At 52.8% G+C, this 20,046-nt stretch overlaps 1 protein-coding gene across 1 annotated transcript in view; it reads left to right on the forward strand.

The window, feature by feature from the left end:
- The window catches only part of LOC142259616 (uncharacterized), a 96,227-nt gene that overhangs the window by 21,913 nt on the left and 54,268 nt on the right, over positions 1–20,046 (forward strand). The window contains exons 2-4 of the mRNA XM_075331873.1: positions 6,842–6,937; positions 11,670–11,793; positions 11,875–11,942. Coding sequence (XP_075187988.1) covers positions 6,842–6,937; positions 11,670–11,793; positions 11,875–11,942 — 288 coding nt within the window. The remainder of the gene's footprint in view (positions 1–6,841; positions 6,938–11,669; positions 11,794–11,874; positions 11,943–20,046) is intronic.

Below are 20,046 nucleotides of genomic sequence, written 5' to 3' on the forward strand. Positions count from 1 at the left end.
AACGTGCAGCCTCTCCCCTTGCGAGACCCCACAACGTGCAACATGGCCCCTTGCCCAGCGCGAGCCCCCCCTCCCCTCAGATGTGCGGAATTGCTCTATGGCAACTACAAGCCACCAAAATGTTCCACATTGCCTCCTGCAAGCCCCACCAAATATGCAGCGTCGCCTCCTGCCTAGTGTAACCCCCACATTCCTTATAAAAGCCTCCACAGCATCTGCTCGGTGTAACCACCCCCATATCCCCCCTCCTTATAGAAGCCTCCACATCCCCTCCCCCTGCCCTGTGTAGCCCCCCCTTATCCCCCTCCTTACAGAAGCCTCCACAGCCCCTCCCCTGAGTAGCCCCCCCATATCACCCTCCTTATAGAAGCTTCCACAACCCCTCCCCCTGCCCTGTGTAGTCCCCCATATCCCCCTCCTTATAGAAGCCTCCACAGCCTCTCCCCCTGCCCTGTGTAGCCCCCATATCCCCTCCTTATAGAAGCCTCCACAGCCTCTCCCCCTGGCCTGTGTAGCCCCCATATCCCCTCCTTATGGAAGCCTCCACAGCCTCTCCCCCTGCCCTGTGTAGCCCCCATATCCCCTCCTTATGGAAGCCTCCACAGCCTCTCCCCCTGCCCTGTGTAGCCCCCATATCCCCTCCTTATGGAAGCCTCCACAGCCTCTCCCCCTGCCCTGTGTAGCCACCCATATCCCCCTTCTTATAGAAGCCTCCACAGCCTCTCCCCCTGCCCTATGTAGCCCCCCATATCCCCCTCCTTATAGGAGCCTCCACAGCCTCTCCCCCTGTCCTGTATAGCCCCCATATCCCCCTCCTTATAGAAGCCTCCACAGCCTCTCCCCCTGTCCTGTGTAGCCCCCCATATCCCCCTCCTTATAGAAGCCTCCACAGCCCCTCCCCTGTGTAGTCCCCCATATCCCCTCCTTATAGAAGCCTCCACAGCCCCTCCACCTGCCCTGTGTAGCCCCCCATATCCCCCTCCTTAAAGAAGCCTCCACAGCCCCTCCCCCTGCCCTGTGTAGCCCCCCATATCCCCCTCCTTATAGAAGCCTCCACAGCCTCTCCCCCTGCCCTGTGTAGCCCCCCATATCCCCCTCCTTACAGAAGCCCCCACAGCCCCTCCCCCTGCCCTGTGTAGCCCCCCATATCCCCCCTCCTTATAGAAGCCTCCACAGCCTCTCCCCTGCCCTGTGTAGCCCCCCATATCCCCCTCCTTATAGAAGCCTCCACAGCCTCTCCCCCTGCCCTGTGTAGCCCCCCATATCCCCCTCCTTACAAAAGCCCCCACAGCCCCTCCCCCTGCCCTGTGTAGCCCCCCATATCCCCCTCCTTATAGAAGCCTCCACAGCCTCTCCCCTGTCCTGTGTAGCCCCCATATCCCCCTCCTTATAGAAGCCTCCACAGCCTCTCCCCTGCCCTGTGTAGCCCCCCATATCCCCCTCCTTATAGAAGCCTCCACAGCCCCTCCCCCTGCCCTGTGTAGTCCCCCAGTCCCCCATATCCCCTCCTTATAGAAGCCTCCACAGCCTCTCCCCCTGCCCTGTGTAGCCCCCCATATCCCCCTCCTTACAGAAGCCCCCACAGCCCCTCCCCTTGCCCTGTGTAGCCCCACATAACCCCCTCCTTATAGAAGCCTCCACAGCCCCTCCCCCCTGCCCTGTGTAGCCCCCATATCTCCCTCCTTATAGAAGCCTCCACAGCCCCTCCCCCTGCCCTGTGTAGCCCCCCATATCCCCCTCCTTATAGAAGCCTCCACAGCCCCTCCCTCTGCCCTGTGTAGCCCCCCATATCCCCCCTCCTTATAGAAGCCTCCACAGCCCCTCCCTCTACCCTGTGTAACCCCCATATCCCCCTCCTTATAGAAGCCTCCACAGCCTCTCCCCCTGCCCTGTGTAGCCCCCCAAATCCCCCGCCTTATAGAAGCCTCCACAGCCCCTCCCTCTGCCCTGTATAGCCGCCCATATCCCCCTTCTTACAGAAGCCTCCACAGCCTCTCCCCCTGCACTGTGTAGCCCCCATATCCCCCTCCTTATAGAAACCTCCACAGCCCCTCCCTCTGCCCTGTGTAGCCCCCCATATCCCCCTCCTTAGAGAAGCCTCCACAGCCGCTCCCCCTGCCCTGTGTAGCCCCCTATATCCCCTCCTTATAGAAGCCTCCACAGCCCCTCCCCCTGCCCTGTGTAGCCCCCCATATCCCCCTCCTTAGAGAAGCCTCCACAGCCCCTCCCCCTGCCCTGTGTAGCCCCCTATATCCCCTCCTTATAGAAGCCTCCACAGCCCCTCCCCCTGCCCTGTGTAGCCCCCCATATCCCCCTCCTTATAGAAGCCTCCACAGCCCCTCCCTCTGCCCTGTGTAGCCCCCCATATCCCCCTCCTTACAGAAGCCTCCACAGCCTCTCCCCTGTGTAGCCCCCCATATCCCCCTCCTTAGAGAAGCCTCCACAGCCCCTCCCCCTGCCCTGTGTAGCCCCCTATATCCCCTCTTTATAGAAGCCTCCACAGCCCCTCCCTCTGCCCTGTGTAGCCCCCCATATCCCCCTCCTTACAGAAGCCTCCACAGCCTCTCCCCCTGCACTGTGTAGCCCCATCCCCTCCTTATAGAAGCCTCCACAGCCCCTCCCCCTGCCCTGTGTAGCCCCCCATATCCCCCTCCTTATAGAAGCCTACACAGCCTCTCCCCCTGCCCTGTGTAGCCCCCCATATCCCCCTCCTTATAGAAGCCTCCACAGCCCCTCCCCCTGCCCTGTGCAGTCCCCCATATCCCCCCTCCTTATAGAAGCCTCCACAGCCCCTCCCCCTGCCTTGTGTAGCCCCCCATATCCCCCTCCTTACAGAAGCCTCCACAGCCTCTCCCCCTGCCCTGTGTAGCCCCCCATATCCCCCTCCTTATAGAAGCCTCCACAGCCCCTCCCCCCTGCCCTGTGTAGCCCCCCATATCCCCCTCCTTACAGAAGACTCCACAGCCTCTCCCCCTGCCCTGTGTAGCCCCCCATATCCCCCTCCTTATAGAAGCCTCCACAGCCCCTCCCTCTGCCCTGTGTAGCCCCCCATATCCCCCTCCTTACAGAAGCCTCCACAGCCTCTCCCCCTGCACTGTGTAGCCCCATCCCCTCCTTATAGAAGCCTCCACAGCCCCTCCCCCTGCCCTGTGTAGCCCCCCATATCCCCCTCCTTATAGAAGCCTACACAGCCTCTCCCCCTGCCCTGTGTAGACCCCATATCCCCCCTCCTTATAGAAGCCTCCACAGCCCCTCCCCCTGCCCTGTGCAGCCCCCCATATCCCCCCTCCTTATAGAAGCCTCCACAGCCCCTCCCCCTGCCCTGTGTAGCCCCCCATATCCCCCTCCTTACAGAAGCCTCCACAGCCTCTCCCCATGCCCTGTGTAGCCCCCCATATCCCCCTCCTTATAGAAGCCTCCACAGCCCCTCCCCCCTGCCCTGTGTAGCCCCCCATATCCCCCTCCTTACAGAAGACTCCACAGCCTCTCCCCCTGCCCTGTGTAGCCCCCCATATCCCCCTCCTTATAGAAGCCTCCACAGCCCCTCCCTCTGCCCTGTGTAGCCCCCCATATCCCCCCTCCTTATAGAAGCCTCCACAGCCCCTCCCTCTGCCCTGTGTAACCCCCATATCCCCCTCCTTATAGAAGCCTCCACAGCCCCTCCCTCTGCACTGTGTAGCCCCTATATCCCCTCCTTATATAAGCCTCCACAGCCCCTCCCCCTGCCCTGTGTAGCCCCCCATATCCCCCACCTTATAGAAGCCTCCACAGCCCCTCCCCCTGCCCTGTGTAGCCCCCTATATCCCCTCCTTATAGAAGCCTCCACAGCCCCTCCCCCTGCCCTGTGTAGCCCCCCATATCCCCCTCCTTATAGAAGCCTCCACAGCCCCTCCCTCTGCCCTGTGTAGCCCCCCATATCCCCCTCCTTACAGAAGCCTCCACAGCCTCTCCCCCTGCACTGTGTAGCCCCATCCCCTCCTTATAGAAGCCTCCACAGCCCCTCCCCCTGCCCTGTGTAGCCCCCCATATCCCCCTCCTTATAGAAGCCTCCACAGCCCCTCCCTCTGCCCTGTGTAGCCCCCCATATCCCCCTCCTTACAGAAGCCTCCACAGCCTCTCCCCCTGCACTGTGTAGCCCCATCCCCTCCTTATAGAAGCCTCCACAGCCCCTCCCCCTGCCCTGTGTAGCCCCCTATATCCCCTCCTTATAGAAGCCTCCACAGCCCCTCCCCCTGCCCTGTGTAGCCCCCATATCCCCTCCTTATAGAAGTCCCCACAGCCCCTCCCCTGCCCTGTGTAGCCCCCCCATATCCCCTCCTTATAGAAGTTCCCACAGCCCCTCCCCCTGCCGTGTAACCCCCCCATATCCCCTCCTTATAGAAGCCCCCACAGCCTCTCCCCCTGCCCTGTGTAGCCCCCATATCCCCTCCTTATAGAAGTCCCCACAGCCCCTCCCCTGCCCTGTGTAGCCCCCCATATCCCCTCCTTATAGAAGTTCCCACAGCCCCTCCCCCTGCCGTGTAACCCCCCCATATCCCCTCCTTATAGAAGCCTCCACAGCCCCTCCCCCTGCCCTGTGTAGCCCCCCCATATCCCCTTCCTTATAGAAGCCTCCACAGCCCCTCCCCTGCCCTGTGTAGCCCCCATATCCCCCTCCTTATAGAAGCCCCCACAGCCCCTCCCCCTGCCCTGTGTAGCCCCCCATATCCCCCTCTTTATAGAAGCCCCCACAGCCCCTCCCCCTGCCCTGTGTAGCCCCCCATATCCCCTCCTTATAGAAGCCCCCCCCCCTGCCCTGTGTAGTCCCCCATATCCCCTCCTTATAGAAGCCTCCACAGCCTCTCCCCCTGCCCTGTGTAGCCCCCCATATCCCCCTCCTTACAGAAGCCCCCACAGCCCCTCCCCCTGCCCTGTGTAGCCCCCCATATCCCCCTCCTTACAGAAGCCCCCACAGCCCCTCCCCCGTGTAGCCCCCCATATCCCCCTCCTTATAGAAGCCCCCACAGCCCCTCCCCCTGACCAGCCCCCCATATCCCCCTCCTTATAGAATCCTCCACAGCCCCTCCCCCTGCCCTGTGTAGCCCCCCCCATATCTCCCTCCTTACAGAAGCCCCCACAGCCCCTCCCCCTGCCCTGTGTAGCCCCCCCATATCCCCCTCCTTATAGAAGCCTCCACAGCCTCTCCCCCTGCCCTGTGTAGCCCCCCATATCCCCCTCCTTATAGAAGCCTCCACAGCCCCTCCCCCTGCCCTGTGTAGCCCCCCATATCCCCCTCCTTATAGAAGCCTCCACAGCCCCTCCCTCTGCCCTGTGTAGCCCCCCATATCCCCCTCCTTACAGAAGCCTCCACAGCCTCTCCCCCTGCCCTGTGTAGCCCCCTATATCCCCCTCCTTATAGAAGCCTCCACAGCCCCTCCCCCCTGCCCTGTGTAGCCCCCATATCCCCCTCCTTATAGAAGCCTCCACAGCCCCTCCCCTGTGTAGCCCCCCATATCCCCCTTCTTATAGAAGCCTCCACAGCCCCTCCCCTGTGTAGCCCCCCATATCCCCCTTCTTATAGAAGCCTCCACAGCCCCTCCCTCTGCCCTGTGTAGCTCCCCATATCCCCCCTCCTTATAGAAGCCTCCACAGCCTCTCCCCCTGCCCTGTGTAGCCCCCCATATCCCCTCCTTATAGAAGCCTCCACAGCCCCTCCCCCTGCCCTGTGTAGCCCCCCATATCCCCTCCTTATAGAAGCCTCCACAGCCCCTCCCTCTGCCCTGTGTAGCCGCCCATATCCCCCTCCTTATAGAAGCCTCCACAGCCCCTCCCCCTGCCCTGTGTAGCCCCCCATATCCCCCTCCTTATAGAAGCCTCCACAGCCGCTCCCCCTGCCCTGTGTAGCCCCCCCATATCCCCTCCTTATAGAAGCCTCCACAGTCCCTCCCCCTGCCCTGTGTAGCCCCCCATATCCCCTCCTTATAGAAGCATCCACGGCCCCTCCCCCTGCCCTGTGTAGCCCCCCATATCCCCCTCCTTATAGAAGCCTCCACAGCCCCTCCCCCTGCCCTGTGTAGCTCCCCATATCCCCTCCTTATAGAAGCCCCCATAGCCCCTCCCCCTGCCCTGTGTAGACCCCCATATCCCCCTCCTTATAGAAGCCCCCATAGCCCCTCCCCCTGCCCTGTGTAGCCCCCATATCCCCCTCCTTATAGAAGCCCCCACAGCCCCTCCCCCTGCCCTGTGTAGCCCCCCATATCCCCTCCTTATAGAAGCCCCTCCCCCTGCCCTGGGTAGCCCCCCCATATCCCCCTCCTTATAAAAGCCCCCACAGCCCCGTGCTGCAGCTTCAGGCCATTCCCTGTGAGATATACACGAGCTGCAGCCCCAAGAAATGACCGGAGGCAAAATCCAGTCTGAGAGGAAAGTTCTAGAACTAATGAGGAGCCGCTGAATCTTCTCCACCTCAGGGTCAGGATCCGTCCGCTCCGCCCCGCCCACAGCTCTGCCCCGCCCACAGCTCTGCCCCGCCCACATCTCTGCCCCGCCCACAGCTCCGCCCCGCCCTTTCCGGGGATGTCACTCCTCAGGAAATCTGCAGGACGTGTCCTCCCCCAGCACAGAGCGGAGAACTCCAGATCCCAGCGCTCTGCAGAGACACAGACTCCCTGCACCACAAGTCCCAGCCACACTAATGTCACACTGCGCCTGCGCCCCCAGTGCTGGCCACAGAGCAAGTGCAGCGCCACCTACAGGCAGAAGCCGGGAATAAGGGTAAATGCCGGATCCTCTGGAGACGTTTCTCCGAGTTGTTTCCTGTGAAGTTTCCGTTATTTTCTCTTCTCATCTTTTCTCCATTCAGATTCCTCCAATAAAGAATCCTCTGAAGAAAAGAGGCAAAATGGCGGCGAGGATCATTCCCCTCACCCTGGAGCTCCTCTCCCATCTTACTGCAGAGGTGAGAGGCTGTGACGTCACCACATTACATCATTATCTATGGGGATAACAGAGGATATGACCGGGGAGGTGAGAGGCTGTGACGTCACCACATTACATCATTATCTATGGGGATAACAGAGGATATGACCGGGGAGGTGAGAGGCTCTGATGTCACCACATTACATCATTATCTATGGGAATAACAGAGGATATGACCGGGGAGGTGAGAGGCTGTGACGTCACCACATTACATCATTATCTATGGGGATAACAGAGGATATGACCGGGGAGGTTAGAGGCTGTGACGTCACCACATTACATCATTATCTATGGGGATAACAGAGGATATGACCGGGGAGGTGAGAGGCTGTGACGTCACCACATTACATCATTATCTATGGGGATAACAGAGGATATGACCGGGGAGGTGAGAGGCTGTGACGTCACCACATTACATCATTATCTATGGGGATAACAGAGGATATGACCGGGGAGGTGAGAGGCTGTGACGTCACCACATTACATCATTATCTATGGGGATAACAGAGGACATGACCGGGGAGGTGAGAGGCTGTGACGTCACCACATTACATCATTATCTATGGGGATAACAGAGGATATGACCGGGGAGGTGAGAGGCTGTGACGTCATCACATTACATCATTATCTATGGGGATAACAGAGGATATGACCGGGGAGGTGAGAGGCTGTGATGTCACCACATTACATCATTATCTATGGGGATAACAGAGGATATGACCGGGGAGGTGAGAGGCTGTGACGTCATCACATTACATCATTATCTATGGGGATAACAGAGGATATGACCGGGGAGGTGAGAGGCTGTGATGTCACCACATTACATCATTATCTATGGGGATAACAGAGGACATGACCGGGGAGGTGAGAGGCTGTGACGTCACCACATTACATCATTATCTATGGGGATAACAGAGGATATGACCGGGGAGGTGAGAGGCTGTGACGTCATCACATTACATCATTATCTATGGGGATAACAGAGGATATGACCGGGGAGGTGAGAGGCTCTGATGTCACCACATTACATCATTATCTATGGGGATAACAGAGGATATGACCGGGGAGGTGAGAGGTTCTGATGTCATCACATTACATCATTATCTATGGGAATAACAGAGGATATGACCGGGGAGGTGAGAGGTTCTGATGTCACCACATTACATCATTATCTATGGGGATAACAGAGGATATGACCGGGGAGGTGAGAGGTTCTGATGTCATCACATTACATCATTATCTATGGGAATAACAGAGGATATGACCGGGGAGGTGAGAGGTTCTGATATCATCACATTACATCATTATCTATGGGAATAACAGAGGATATGACCGGGGAGGTGAGAGGCTGTGACGTCACCACAATACATCATTATCTATGGGGATAACAGAGGATATGACCGGGGAGGTGAGAGGTTCTGATGTCATCACATTACATCATTATCTATGGGAATAACAGAGGATATGACCGGGGAGGTGAGAGGCTGTGACGTCACCACAATACATCATTATCTATGGGGATAACAGAGGATATGACCGGGGAGGTGAGAGGCTCTGATGTCACCACATTACATCATTATCTATGGGAATAACAGAGGATATGACCGGGGAGGTGAGAGGCTCTGATGTCACCACATTACATCATTATCTATGGGAATAACAGAGGATATGACCAGGGAGGTGAGAGGCTCTGATGTCATCACATTACATCATTATCTATGGGGATAACAGAGGATATGACCGGGGAGGTGAGAGGCTCTGATGTCATCACATGACATCATTATCTATGGGGATAACAGAGGATATGACCGGGGAGGTGAGAGGCTCTGATGTCATCACATTACATCATTATCTATGGGAATAACAGAGGATATGACCGGGGAGGTGAGAGGCTCTGATGTCACCACATTACATTATTATCTATGGGAATAACAGAGGATATGACCGGGGAGGTGAGAGGCTGTGACGTCACCACATTACATCATTATCTATGGGAATAACAGAGGATATGACCGGGGAGGTGAGAGGCTGTGACGTCACCACATTACATCATTATCTATGGGAATAACAGAGGATATGACCGGGGAGGTGAGAGGCTCTGATGTCACCACATTACATCATTATCTATGGGAATAACAGAGGATATGACCGGGGAGGTGAGAGGCTCTGATGTCACCACATTACATCATTATCTATGGGAATAACAGAGGATATGACCGGGGAGGTGAGAGGCTCTGATGTCACCACATTACATCATTATCTATGGCAATAACAGAGGATATGACCGGGGAGGTGAGAGGCTCTGACGTCACCACATTACATCATTATCTATGGGGATAACAGAGGATATGACCGGGGAGGTGAGAGGCTCTGATGTCACCACATTACATCATTATCTATGGGGATAACAGAGGATATGACCGGGGAGGTGAGAGGTTCTGATGTCACCACATTACATCATTATCTATGGGAATAACAGAGGATATGACCGCGGAGGTGAGAGGCTCTGATGTCATCACATTACATCATTATCTATGGGGATAACAGAGGATATGACCGGGGAGGTGAGAGGCTCTGATGTCACCACATTACATCATTATCTATGGGGATAACAGAGGATATGACCGGGGAGGTGAGAGGCTCTGATGTCATCACATTACATCATTATCTATGGGGATAACAGAGGATATGACCGGGGAGGTGAGAGGTTCTGATGTCATCACATTACATCATTATCTATGGGGATAACAGAGAATATGACCGGGGAGGTGAGAGGCTCTGATGTCATCACATTACATCATTATCTATGGGGATAACAGAGGATATGACCGGGGAGGTGAGAGGCTCTGATGTCACCACATTACATCATTATCTATGGGGATAACAGAGGATATGACCGGGGAGGTGAGAGGCTCTGATGTCATCACATTACATCATTATCTATGGGGATAACAGAGGATATGACCGGGGAGGTGAGAGGTTCTGATGTCATCACATTACATCATTATCTATGGGGATAACAGAGAATATGACCGGGGAGGTGAGAGGTTCTGATGTCATCACATTACATCATTATCTATGGGGATAACAGAGGATATGACCGGGGAGGTGAGAGGTTCTGATGTCATCACATTACATCATTATCTATGGGAATAACAGAGGATATGACCGGGGAGGTGAGAGGCTCTGATGTCACCACATTACATCATTATCTATGGGAATAACAGAGGATATGACCGGGGAGGTGAGAGGTTCTGATGTCACCACATTACATCATTATCTATGGGGATAACAGAGGATATGACCGGGGAGGTGAGAGGTTCTGATGTCATCACATTACATCATTATCTATGGGGATAACAGAGGATATGACCGGGGAGGTGAGAGGTTCTGATGTCACCACATTACATCATTATCTATGGGAATAACAGAGGATATGACCGGGGAGGTGAGAGGTTCTGATGTCACCACATTACATCATTATCTATGGGGATAACAGAGGATATGACCGGGGAGGTGAGAGGCTCTGATGTCACCACATTACATCATTATCTATGGGGATAACAGAGGATATGACCGGGGAGGTGAGAGGTTCTGATGTCACCACATTACATCATTATCTATGGGGATAACAGAGGATATGACCGGGGAGGTGAGAGGCTCTGATGTCACCACATGACATCATTATCTATGGGGATAACAGAGGATATGACCGGGGAGGTGAGAGGCTGTGACGTCATCACATTACATCATTATCTATGGGAATAACAGAGGATATGACCGGGGAGGTGAGAGGCTCTGATGTCATCACATTACATCATTATCTATGGGGATAACAGAGGATATGACCGGGGAGGTGAGAGGCTGTGACTTCACCACATTACATCATTATCTATGGGAATAACAGAGGATATGACCGGGGAGGTGAGAGGCTCTGATGTCATCACATTACATCATTATCTATGGGAATAACAGAGGATATGACCGGGGAGGTGAGAGGCTGTGATGTCATCACATTACATCATTATCTATGGGAATAACAGAGGATATGACCGGGGAGGTGAGAGGTTCTGATGTCATCACATTACATCATTATCTATGGGAATAACAGAGGATATGACCGGGGAGGTGAGAGGCTCTGATGTCATCACATTACATCATTATCTATGGGAATAACAGAGGATATGACTGGGGAGGTGAGAGGTTCTGATGTCATCACATTACATCATTATCTATGGGGATAACAGAGGATATGACCGGGGAGGTGAGAGGCTCTGATGTCATCACATTACATCATTATCTATGGGGATAACAGAGGATATGACCGGGGAGGTGAGAGGCTCTGATGTCATCACATTACATCATTATCTATGGGAATAACAGAGGATATGACCGGGGAGGTGATGGACTCTGGAAATGTCTGTAGTGATATTATTAATGTCTCCACACTCAGGATTACACAGTAGTGAAGACCTCTAGTGATCGCTGTCAGGCCCCTGTGTGTGAAGGACGGGGAGGAACCGTGAGCCCAATCCCGGGGCCTCCACCTCACCCCCGGATACATGAGGACATCAATGACCAGAAGATCCTAGAACTCACCCACAAGATGCTGGAGCTGCTGACTGGAGAGGTGACAGTGCTGGGAATGCTGGGACATTATACAGGACGGCACTGGAGGATTCTGGGTGATGACGGTATCATTGTGTTGTCAGGTTCCTATAAGGTGTCAGGACGTCACCGTCTATTTCTCCATGGAGGAGTGGGAGTATCTAGAAGGACACAAGGAGCGGTACAAGGAGGTGATGATGGAGGAGCCCCAGCCCCGCACATCACCAGGTAATAGACAGGACTGAATACACCCGGCCTATAATTATCTGTATGTAATAATGATGTCCGTCCTGTCTGTGTCTCCTGCAGGTCTCTCCAGTACGAGGACGACCCCAGAGAGATGTCCCGCTCCTCCTCCTCCTCCACAGGATCCTCAGGTAGATGGAGATCTCCCCTATGAGGTATAGACGGCTGTGACCTCCTTGTGTTCAGTCTTGTTTTCTCCTTCAGTATTAGATGTTTCATTCTTGTGTAATGAGAGCGGTGGAGACGGCAGGATCACCAAAAATTGCCAATTCATCATCTAAATACTCATTGTTAATTTAGTGATAGGTGACACAGGTGTGGTCCTCCGACCGGGGGCAGTAAAATTACGTCCTAGCGGTCATAACGTTACTGCCCGCCGTCTGCCGGCGGCAGCATGCTGCGATCAGCGCACATCTCAGCTGATTTTCACAGCTGAGACGTGTGCCTGCTAGGCACGAGCAGAATAGTTATCTGCTCGTGCCGTTTAACCCCTTATATGGCGCTGTCAATATGTGACATCGCCATTATAAGCGCGATCGCAGTAAACTTTTACTTACCGCCCGATACCGGAAGTCACGTGATGCGATCACGTGACTTCCGATAGTTGTCATGGTAGCACAGGGTCATGTGATGACTCCTGTACTACACATGACTTGCTTTCACTTTCGCTGTGCCCTCTGCACAGTGAAAAAGACAGAGAGCGTATCTGCTGTTTACAGCTGTGTAGCTGTGATCAGCAGATAATGCAGAGCGATCGCAATAGTCCCCTAGGGGGACTAGTAAAATTAAAAAAAAAAGTTTTTTAAATTTAAAAAAAACAAAAAAAAACAAACAAAGTTCTAATCACCCCCCATTCGCCCCATTGAAAATTAAAGGGTTAAAAAAATAAAAAATATACACACATTTGGTATCGCCGTGTTCAGAAACGCCCGATCTATCAAAATATAAAATCAATTAATCTGATCAGTATACAGCGAAGCGGCAAAAAAATTCCAAACGCCAAAACGATGTTTTTTTGTCGCCACAACTTTTGCGCAAAATGCAATAAGAGGTGATCAAAACATAGCATCTGCGCAAAAATGATACTGTTAAAAACGTCAGCTCGAGACGCAAAAAAATAAGCCGTCACTGAGCCATAGATCCCGAAAAATGAGAATGCTACGGGTCACGGAATATGGCGTAAAACGTGCGCCACTTTTTTTGGACAAACTTCCGATTTTTAACCCCTTATATAAAAGTAAACCTATACATGTTTGGTGTCTACGAACTCGCACTGACCTAAGGCATCACACCCATACATCAGTTTTACCATATAGTGAACAAAGTGAATAAAATATCTCAAAAACCATAGTGCTATCGCACTTTTTTTGCAAGTTTTCTGCATTTGGAATTTTTTTGCCGTTTTCCAGTAAACTATATGGTAAAACTGATGGTTTCATTTAAAAGTACAGCTTGTTCCGCAAAAAATGAGCCCTCACATGACCATATTGACTGAAAAATATAAAGTTACGTCTCTCAGAAAAAGAATGGCGAAAAAAAAAAACCAAAAAGTGAAAAATCGGCCGGTTATGAAGGGGTTAAGAGGGGAAAGGTACATTAAACATGAGTAGTTAATACCACGATTGTGGTGGAAGGGGGAATAGGCGGGTGTATGTAGGGCAGGTGCTAATGTTCCTGAAAGCTCTACTGATCAAACACCGACACGTCCTACCCAAAGACAGCTGCCGGCTTCCGTTACTGGATGGCTGCTCCGCTCCCTTTCTTTGGCAGCAGCACAGCGGTATAACTTATAGACGAGGGCCAGAAGGAGTATGTGCTACAGTGGATGTCAAGCGCGTCAAATGGCCTCTCCTCATCACACATAGTACAGTCTTCAGAGGTAGCGCCCCAATTACTCTTGTTCCCTGGATGTTACAACTCTCCAACCGCCCCATCACTGTGGGGAACCACAGAGGAGTTTGTCTTCAGAGATATTCACACATTCTATCCCATGGTTATCAGAGGTCTGCTCCAAAGATTCCCAGACTCGAGAGGAAAAAAGCATCTGCATTGATACCCAAAATCTTTGTTAATTGTATCCAAATCTAGACAAAGAAGGGTCTGAGCAGGATCCAGACCCTCATCAACAGACGTTAACCCCCAGGGGTGGAGGAGACTCTAATACCCGAGGCACAAGCGTATTGTACTGTGGAGGCAGGAAAAGGAGGGCGACTCTGGGTGAGGAGTGGGACAACCGAGAGGATGACGATAAGGTTGTAGATCTCACTTGTTGTGAATCCAGAGGCATGCAGCCAAGTAGCTCAGCAGAGGAGGAAGGCGAGGAGATCACGTTGCCGCTTCTCGAACAAACACGTAGTGATGCAACTACGCCAAGCGTTTCATTCTCATCCACAACTCGTGGGTCTGCAGTTGGTAGGAAGGGTTGACTTGCCTGGGCCTTTTTTGAGATCGCAAAGAATGACCCAACTTACATTATCTACCAACTTTGTAAAAAAAAAAAAATAAAAAACCCCCAAAACCCCACAACTCGGTAGAAACATCTAAGGGGAAAACTTTTCTCTTTTGCGGACACCTGACAATACAATCTGTCTGCCAGTGAGGAGTCTTATAGCTGCAGTGCTCCTTTGGGAAATATGCAAATTGTCCCTTCCGGGAGAAAGGAGACAAGCTCTAGTGCAATCACCGCGAAACACAGTGTCTGCAAATTGAGGTTCTGATCTGGCATAAAGCCTAAAGCGGGCTTTACACGCTGCGACATCGCTAGCAATTGCTAGCGATGTCGATCGTGATAGCACCCGCCCCTGTCGTACGACCGATATGTGGTGATCACTGCCGTAGCTAACATTATCACTACGGCAGCGTCACACGCATATACCTGCTCTGCGACGTCGCTGTGACTGCAGAATGATCCCTCCCTCAAGAGGGAGGTGCGTTTGGCGTCAACGCGACGTCACTAAGCGGCCGTCCAATCAAAGCGGAGGGGCGAAGATGAGCGGGACAAACATCCCGCCCACCTCCTTCTTTCCTCATTGCTGGTGGGACGCAGGTAAGGTGAGGTTCCTTGTTCCTGCGGTGTCACACACAGCGATGTGTGCTGCCGCAGAAACGAGGAACAACATCGTTACTGCAGCAGCAACGATGATTGAGATTAGGGGGGCATGTCACCAATTCGCGATTTTGAACGTTTTTGCAACGATTCAAAATCGCTAATAGGTGTCACACGCAACGACATCGCTAACGCGGCCGGATGTGCGTCACAAATTCCGTGACCCCAGCGTCGTAGCGTGTAAAGCCACCTTTAGTCATATGAAAAGGCTCGTTAAAGGGCCACTTTTGAATTTTGGATTGCTACTTCAATCAGTAGAGGCAGAAATTCCAATAATCTGACTACTACCTGAATGAATCTGCAAATGCGCGACCAACATGAATTATTCTGGGAATTTTACTGAGCTATAACGTGCCCTAGAGGGGCCTTGCAAAACAACGGCTGCCACTTCAACCGTGTCTGCTGCTTCTTCCTCCTCCGTCACTGAGGCAAGTGTTCTCACACAAGTCTCCAGCCGCAGCACCTCCACTTGTTTTCCCACTACAGTCAGGGTGAGCAAGAGCCCGGGCTCCGGGGCTGCAACTTCGCCATGACGTACCCAGTATGTCATGGGTCGCTAGGGGGTTAATTACCTTGCAAAGTTTAGTATCTGTAAATATTGAAATTCTACTCACTGCCCCCTACATGCTCATTAACCTACGGAGGCTGTGATTGGCTGTGATTGGCTGAGCAGCATTTGTCAGCCAATTACAGCCACTGTAATGTTTTAGCCATTGAAAATGGCTGAAACATTGAAATCCAGCCATCATCGGTGCAGATATAGCACTGATCATTGGCTAGAGCTGGGTGACCTCTGTTTCACCCGCCCCCAGCTCTGATTGGAGAGACTAGCATTGTGATCGTTTCTCCAATCACCGTGGATCTGGGGCTGTTGACCTGTAGGTGACCGCTCCCCTCAGCTTCATTCCGTCCGATCCTTGCGCGTGCCCACCTCTCACTTTCCCCGATCTGTTGCCTCCTTCACCTGCTGCCTCCTCCATCTGCTGTGATCCTGCTGCCGAGATCCATCCTGTAAGGTAGCTATCCCCAATCTAACCCCCACATCCTCCGCCGCTACTCCATCCACTGTGCCCTCTCCCAGCCGCCGCCATCCTTTTACATCCACCTCCACCCATCTGCTGCTCCCCTTCATCTGCTACCTCATTGCTCTCCCTCCATGTCTCCTGTGATCCTGCTGCTATACTGATCCATCCCGTAAGTATAGTTCGTGGCTCTTTTCTAACTATCCCACCTCCCACTCCCTCTTCACCCCCGCCTGCTTGCCGCCAAATGCTGATCAGCTACGTGATTGGCTGATCAGGTGCGTAATTGCTCGTTTTTGTTTTTTTTTTTGGGGGGTTTTTTTTTTGTGCACCCCAAATAAAAAAAAAAAAGACAAAACTTGAACCATTAGGTACCTGATCAGCAAGCATCCTGCAGCCATACTCTACTTTGGCCAGAACTTCTTTTTTCCATCCCACCTAGTCCCCCCTCTTTTTGTAGCACATACAAGCGTACATCCTGATTTCGTTTTTTTATGCCATGGGGGTCTAGTTCCCAAAATGGGGTCACATGTGGGGGAGATCCACTGTTTCGGCACATCAGGTGCTCTCCAAACACAACATGGTGCAGCTAACGAGTCTAACTAATTTTCCGTTCCTAAAAGCCAAATGATGCTCCTTTCTTTCGGAGCTCTACCGTGCGCCCAAACAGTGGTTTTCTGCCACATATGAGGTATCGGCGTACTCGGGACAAATTGCCCAACAAATATTGTGGTCCATTTTATCCTGTTACCCTTGTAAAAATTAAAAAATGTAGCCTAAATTAAACTTTTTGTGGGAAAAAAAGTACTTTTTTGTTTTTATGGCTCAATGTATGAAGCTAGTGAGGGTTCAAAGTACTCATTACCCATCTAGATTTATGCAATGGGGGTCTAGTTTCCAAAATGGGGGTCACATGTGGGGGAGCTCCACTGTTTCGGCACATCAGGGGCTCTCCAAGGGCAACATGGTGCGGCTAACAATTCCAACAAATTTTCTTTCAAGTCAAATGACTTCCATTCCGAGTCCCGCCGTGCGCCCAAACGGTGGTTTTTTTTTTGCCACTTATAAGGCATCTGCGTGCTCAGAATAAATTACCCAACACATTTTGGGTCCCTTTAAACCTGCTACCCTTGTGAAAATGCAATATTTGAGGCTAAATTAACATTTTTGTTGCAAAAAGTAAAATGTTTATTTTTTCCTTCCACATTGCTTTAGTTCCTGTGAAGCACCAGAAGGGATTATAACTTTGTTGAATGTGGTTTTGAGCAGCCTGAGGGGGACAGTTTTTGGAATGGGGTCACTTTTGGCTGTTTTGTGTCATGTAGACCTCTCAAAATCACTTCAAATGTGATGTCGTCTCTAAAAAAAAAAAAAAAAAAGTGGCTTTGTAAATTTTATTGTAAAAATGAGAAATTGCTCATAAACTTTGAACCCCTGTAACTTCCTTTTTTTTTCCCCAAAATTGTGCAGATGTAAAGTAGACATGTGGCAAATGTTATTTATTAATTATTTCTTTGTCGCTCCATTGGGAGACCCAGACAATTGGGTGTATAGGCTATGCCTCCGGAGGCCGCACAAAGTATTACACTAAAAGTGTAAAGCCCCTCCCCTTCTGCCTATACACCCCCCGTGCTCCCACGGGCTCCTCAGTTTTTATGCTTTGTGCGAAGGAGGCAGACATGCACGCACAGCTCCATAGATAGGTCAGCAGCAGCTGCTGACTATGTCGGATGGAAGAAAAGTGGGCCCATATAGGGCCCCCAGCATGCTCCCTTCTCACCCCACTCTTGTCGGCGGTGTTGTTAAGGTTGAGGTATCCATTGCGGGTACGGAGGCTGGAGCCCACATGCTGTTTTCCTTCCCCATCCCCCTTAGGGCTCTGGGTGAAGTGGGATCCTATCGGTCTCCAGGCACTGAGACCGTGCTCCATCCACAACTCCTGGGAGCCTGCTGGATAGGAGCTGGGTATCGTTCAGGGACATGGCCCTGCTACTTGGAGGTACTCTGTGTCCCTGTGGGGACCGCGCACAGCAACACTCCAGCATTGCTGGGTGTGCTAGTGCACCGGGGACCGCGGCGCTGACCGGGTTAATGTGCCATTACACACTCAGCGTCGCTGAGTGTGTTTATGTAGGGGGACTACCGCACTACCGCCGCCGCCATGTTTTAACACTGAGGCGCGGCTGGGACTTGTAGTGCGCCGGGGACTTCCGCGCGGCCGCGCTTTTATGACAGCCGCGCTTATTACTTGAGTCCCCGGCTTGTACGGCCTAGTGTTTCCTCCTCCCGCCCACAGCCCTGACAGGCAGGGGAAGGGCGGGACGCTGTACAGACGAGCAGCAGTGAGGGCTGGAGCATGCTTTGCATACTCCACCCCCCTCACTGTGCACTGTGAGGCACCAATTCCCGCACTTTCTGGGTCACGCCCACGGCTCCCTCCTCTCCTCAGGACGCCGGCAGCCATTCCTGTCAGCTCCTCGGACGCTGCAGAGGGGGACAAATTCTGGGAGACCCAGGCAGGGATTCTGGTGGCCTCACAACCGCTTTAAGCGGGTGGTAAGCAGCACCTGTGGTGCTAGCCCCATTGTGCAGAAGTGTAATTATATGTTTATGGTATATATTTTACACTGTATAGTGCACAGTTGATTTCTGGCTATATTCCCTATTGTGTTACTCAGGGAAGACAATAGCATGGCGCCCACAAAAGGCAGGGGTGCCAAAACACAGGCTTACTATGCTGCCTGCGCCGCATGTACGACGCCGCTACCGGCAGGTTCCACTGACCCTCACTGTGTGCACTGCTCGGCCCCTGCTGCACTTACTCAGCCGGAGCCTCTGCTAGGGGGGGCCCAGGGGGCTCCACCTGCTGACACTGTCCACGTGACAGGGACGGAGTTTGCAGTCTTTAAGGATAAACTCTCTGAGACTATGGCTAAGATACTAGAAGCCTTGCAGTCCAGACCGGTATCTCAGCACAGGGACTCTGTTGAATCATTGTTCCCTGGCCCCCCTCAGTTGGACCAACAATGTCCCCCCGGGGATTCTCATAGATACCTGGCTGAGGGCTCTGACACAGACCCCAGTCCCAGACCGACTAAGCGAGCTCGCTTGGCAATTCCCTCGACATCATCATATTGTTCAGGGTCTCAGCGGGGGGAATCTCTGGTTGATGATGCGGAGACAGCTGATCAGGATTCTGATCCTGAGGCCGCTCTCAATCTTGATACTCCGGACGGGGACGCCATAGTGAACGACCTTATTGCGTCCATCAATGGTATGTTGGATATTTCTCCCTCAGCTCCTCCGGTGGAGGAGTCAGCTTCTCAGCAGGAGAAATTCCGTTTCAGGTTTCCCAAGCGTACACAGAGTATGTTTCTGGACCACTCTGATTTCAGAGAGGCAGTCCAGAATCACCATGATTGTCCAGATAAGCGTTTTTCTAAGCGCCTTAAGGATACACGTTATCCCTTTCCCCCTGACGTGGTCAAAGGTTGGACTCAGTGTCCCAAGGTGGATCCTCCAATCTCCAGACTGGCGGCTAGATCCATTCTTGCAGTGGAAGATGGGGCTTCACTCAAAGATGCCACTGACAGGCAGATGGAGCTCTGGTTGAAATCCATCTATGAAGCTATCGGCGCTTCTTTTGCCCCAGCATTCGCAGCCGTATGGGCCCTACAGGCTATATCAGCAGGTCAAGCGCAAATTGACGCAGCCACACGCACTTCCGCGCCGCAGGTGGCGTCCATAACCGCTCAGACGTCGGCAATGGCGTCTTACGCTATTAATGCTGTCCTGGACTCTGCGAGCCGTACGGCGGTTGCATCCGCCAATTCGGTGGTACTCCGCAGGGCCTTGTGGCTACGGGAATGGAAGGCAGATTCGGCTTCCAAAAAGCGCTTAACTAGTTTGCCAATTTCTGGCGACCGGTTGTTTGGCGAGCGTTTGGATGAAATCATCAAACAATCCAAGGGAAAGGATACATCCTTACCCCAGCCCAAACCGAACATACCCCAACAGAGGAGGGGGCAGTCGAGGTTTCGGTCCTTTCGGGGCGCGGGTAGGTCCCAATTCTCCTCGTCCAAAAGGTCTCAGAAAGGTCAAAGGAAC

The sequence above is a fragment of the Anomaloglossus baeobatrachus genome, chromosome 1, assembly GCF_048569485.1.
Source record: "Anomaloglossus baeobatrachus isolate aAnoBae1 chromosome 1, aAnoBae1.hap1, whole genome shotgun sequence".
In the NCBI taxonomy this organism is placed as follows: Eukaryota; Metazoa; Chordata; class Amphibia; order Anura; family Aromobatidae; genus Anomaloglossus; species Anomaloglossus baeobatrachus.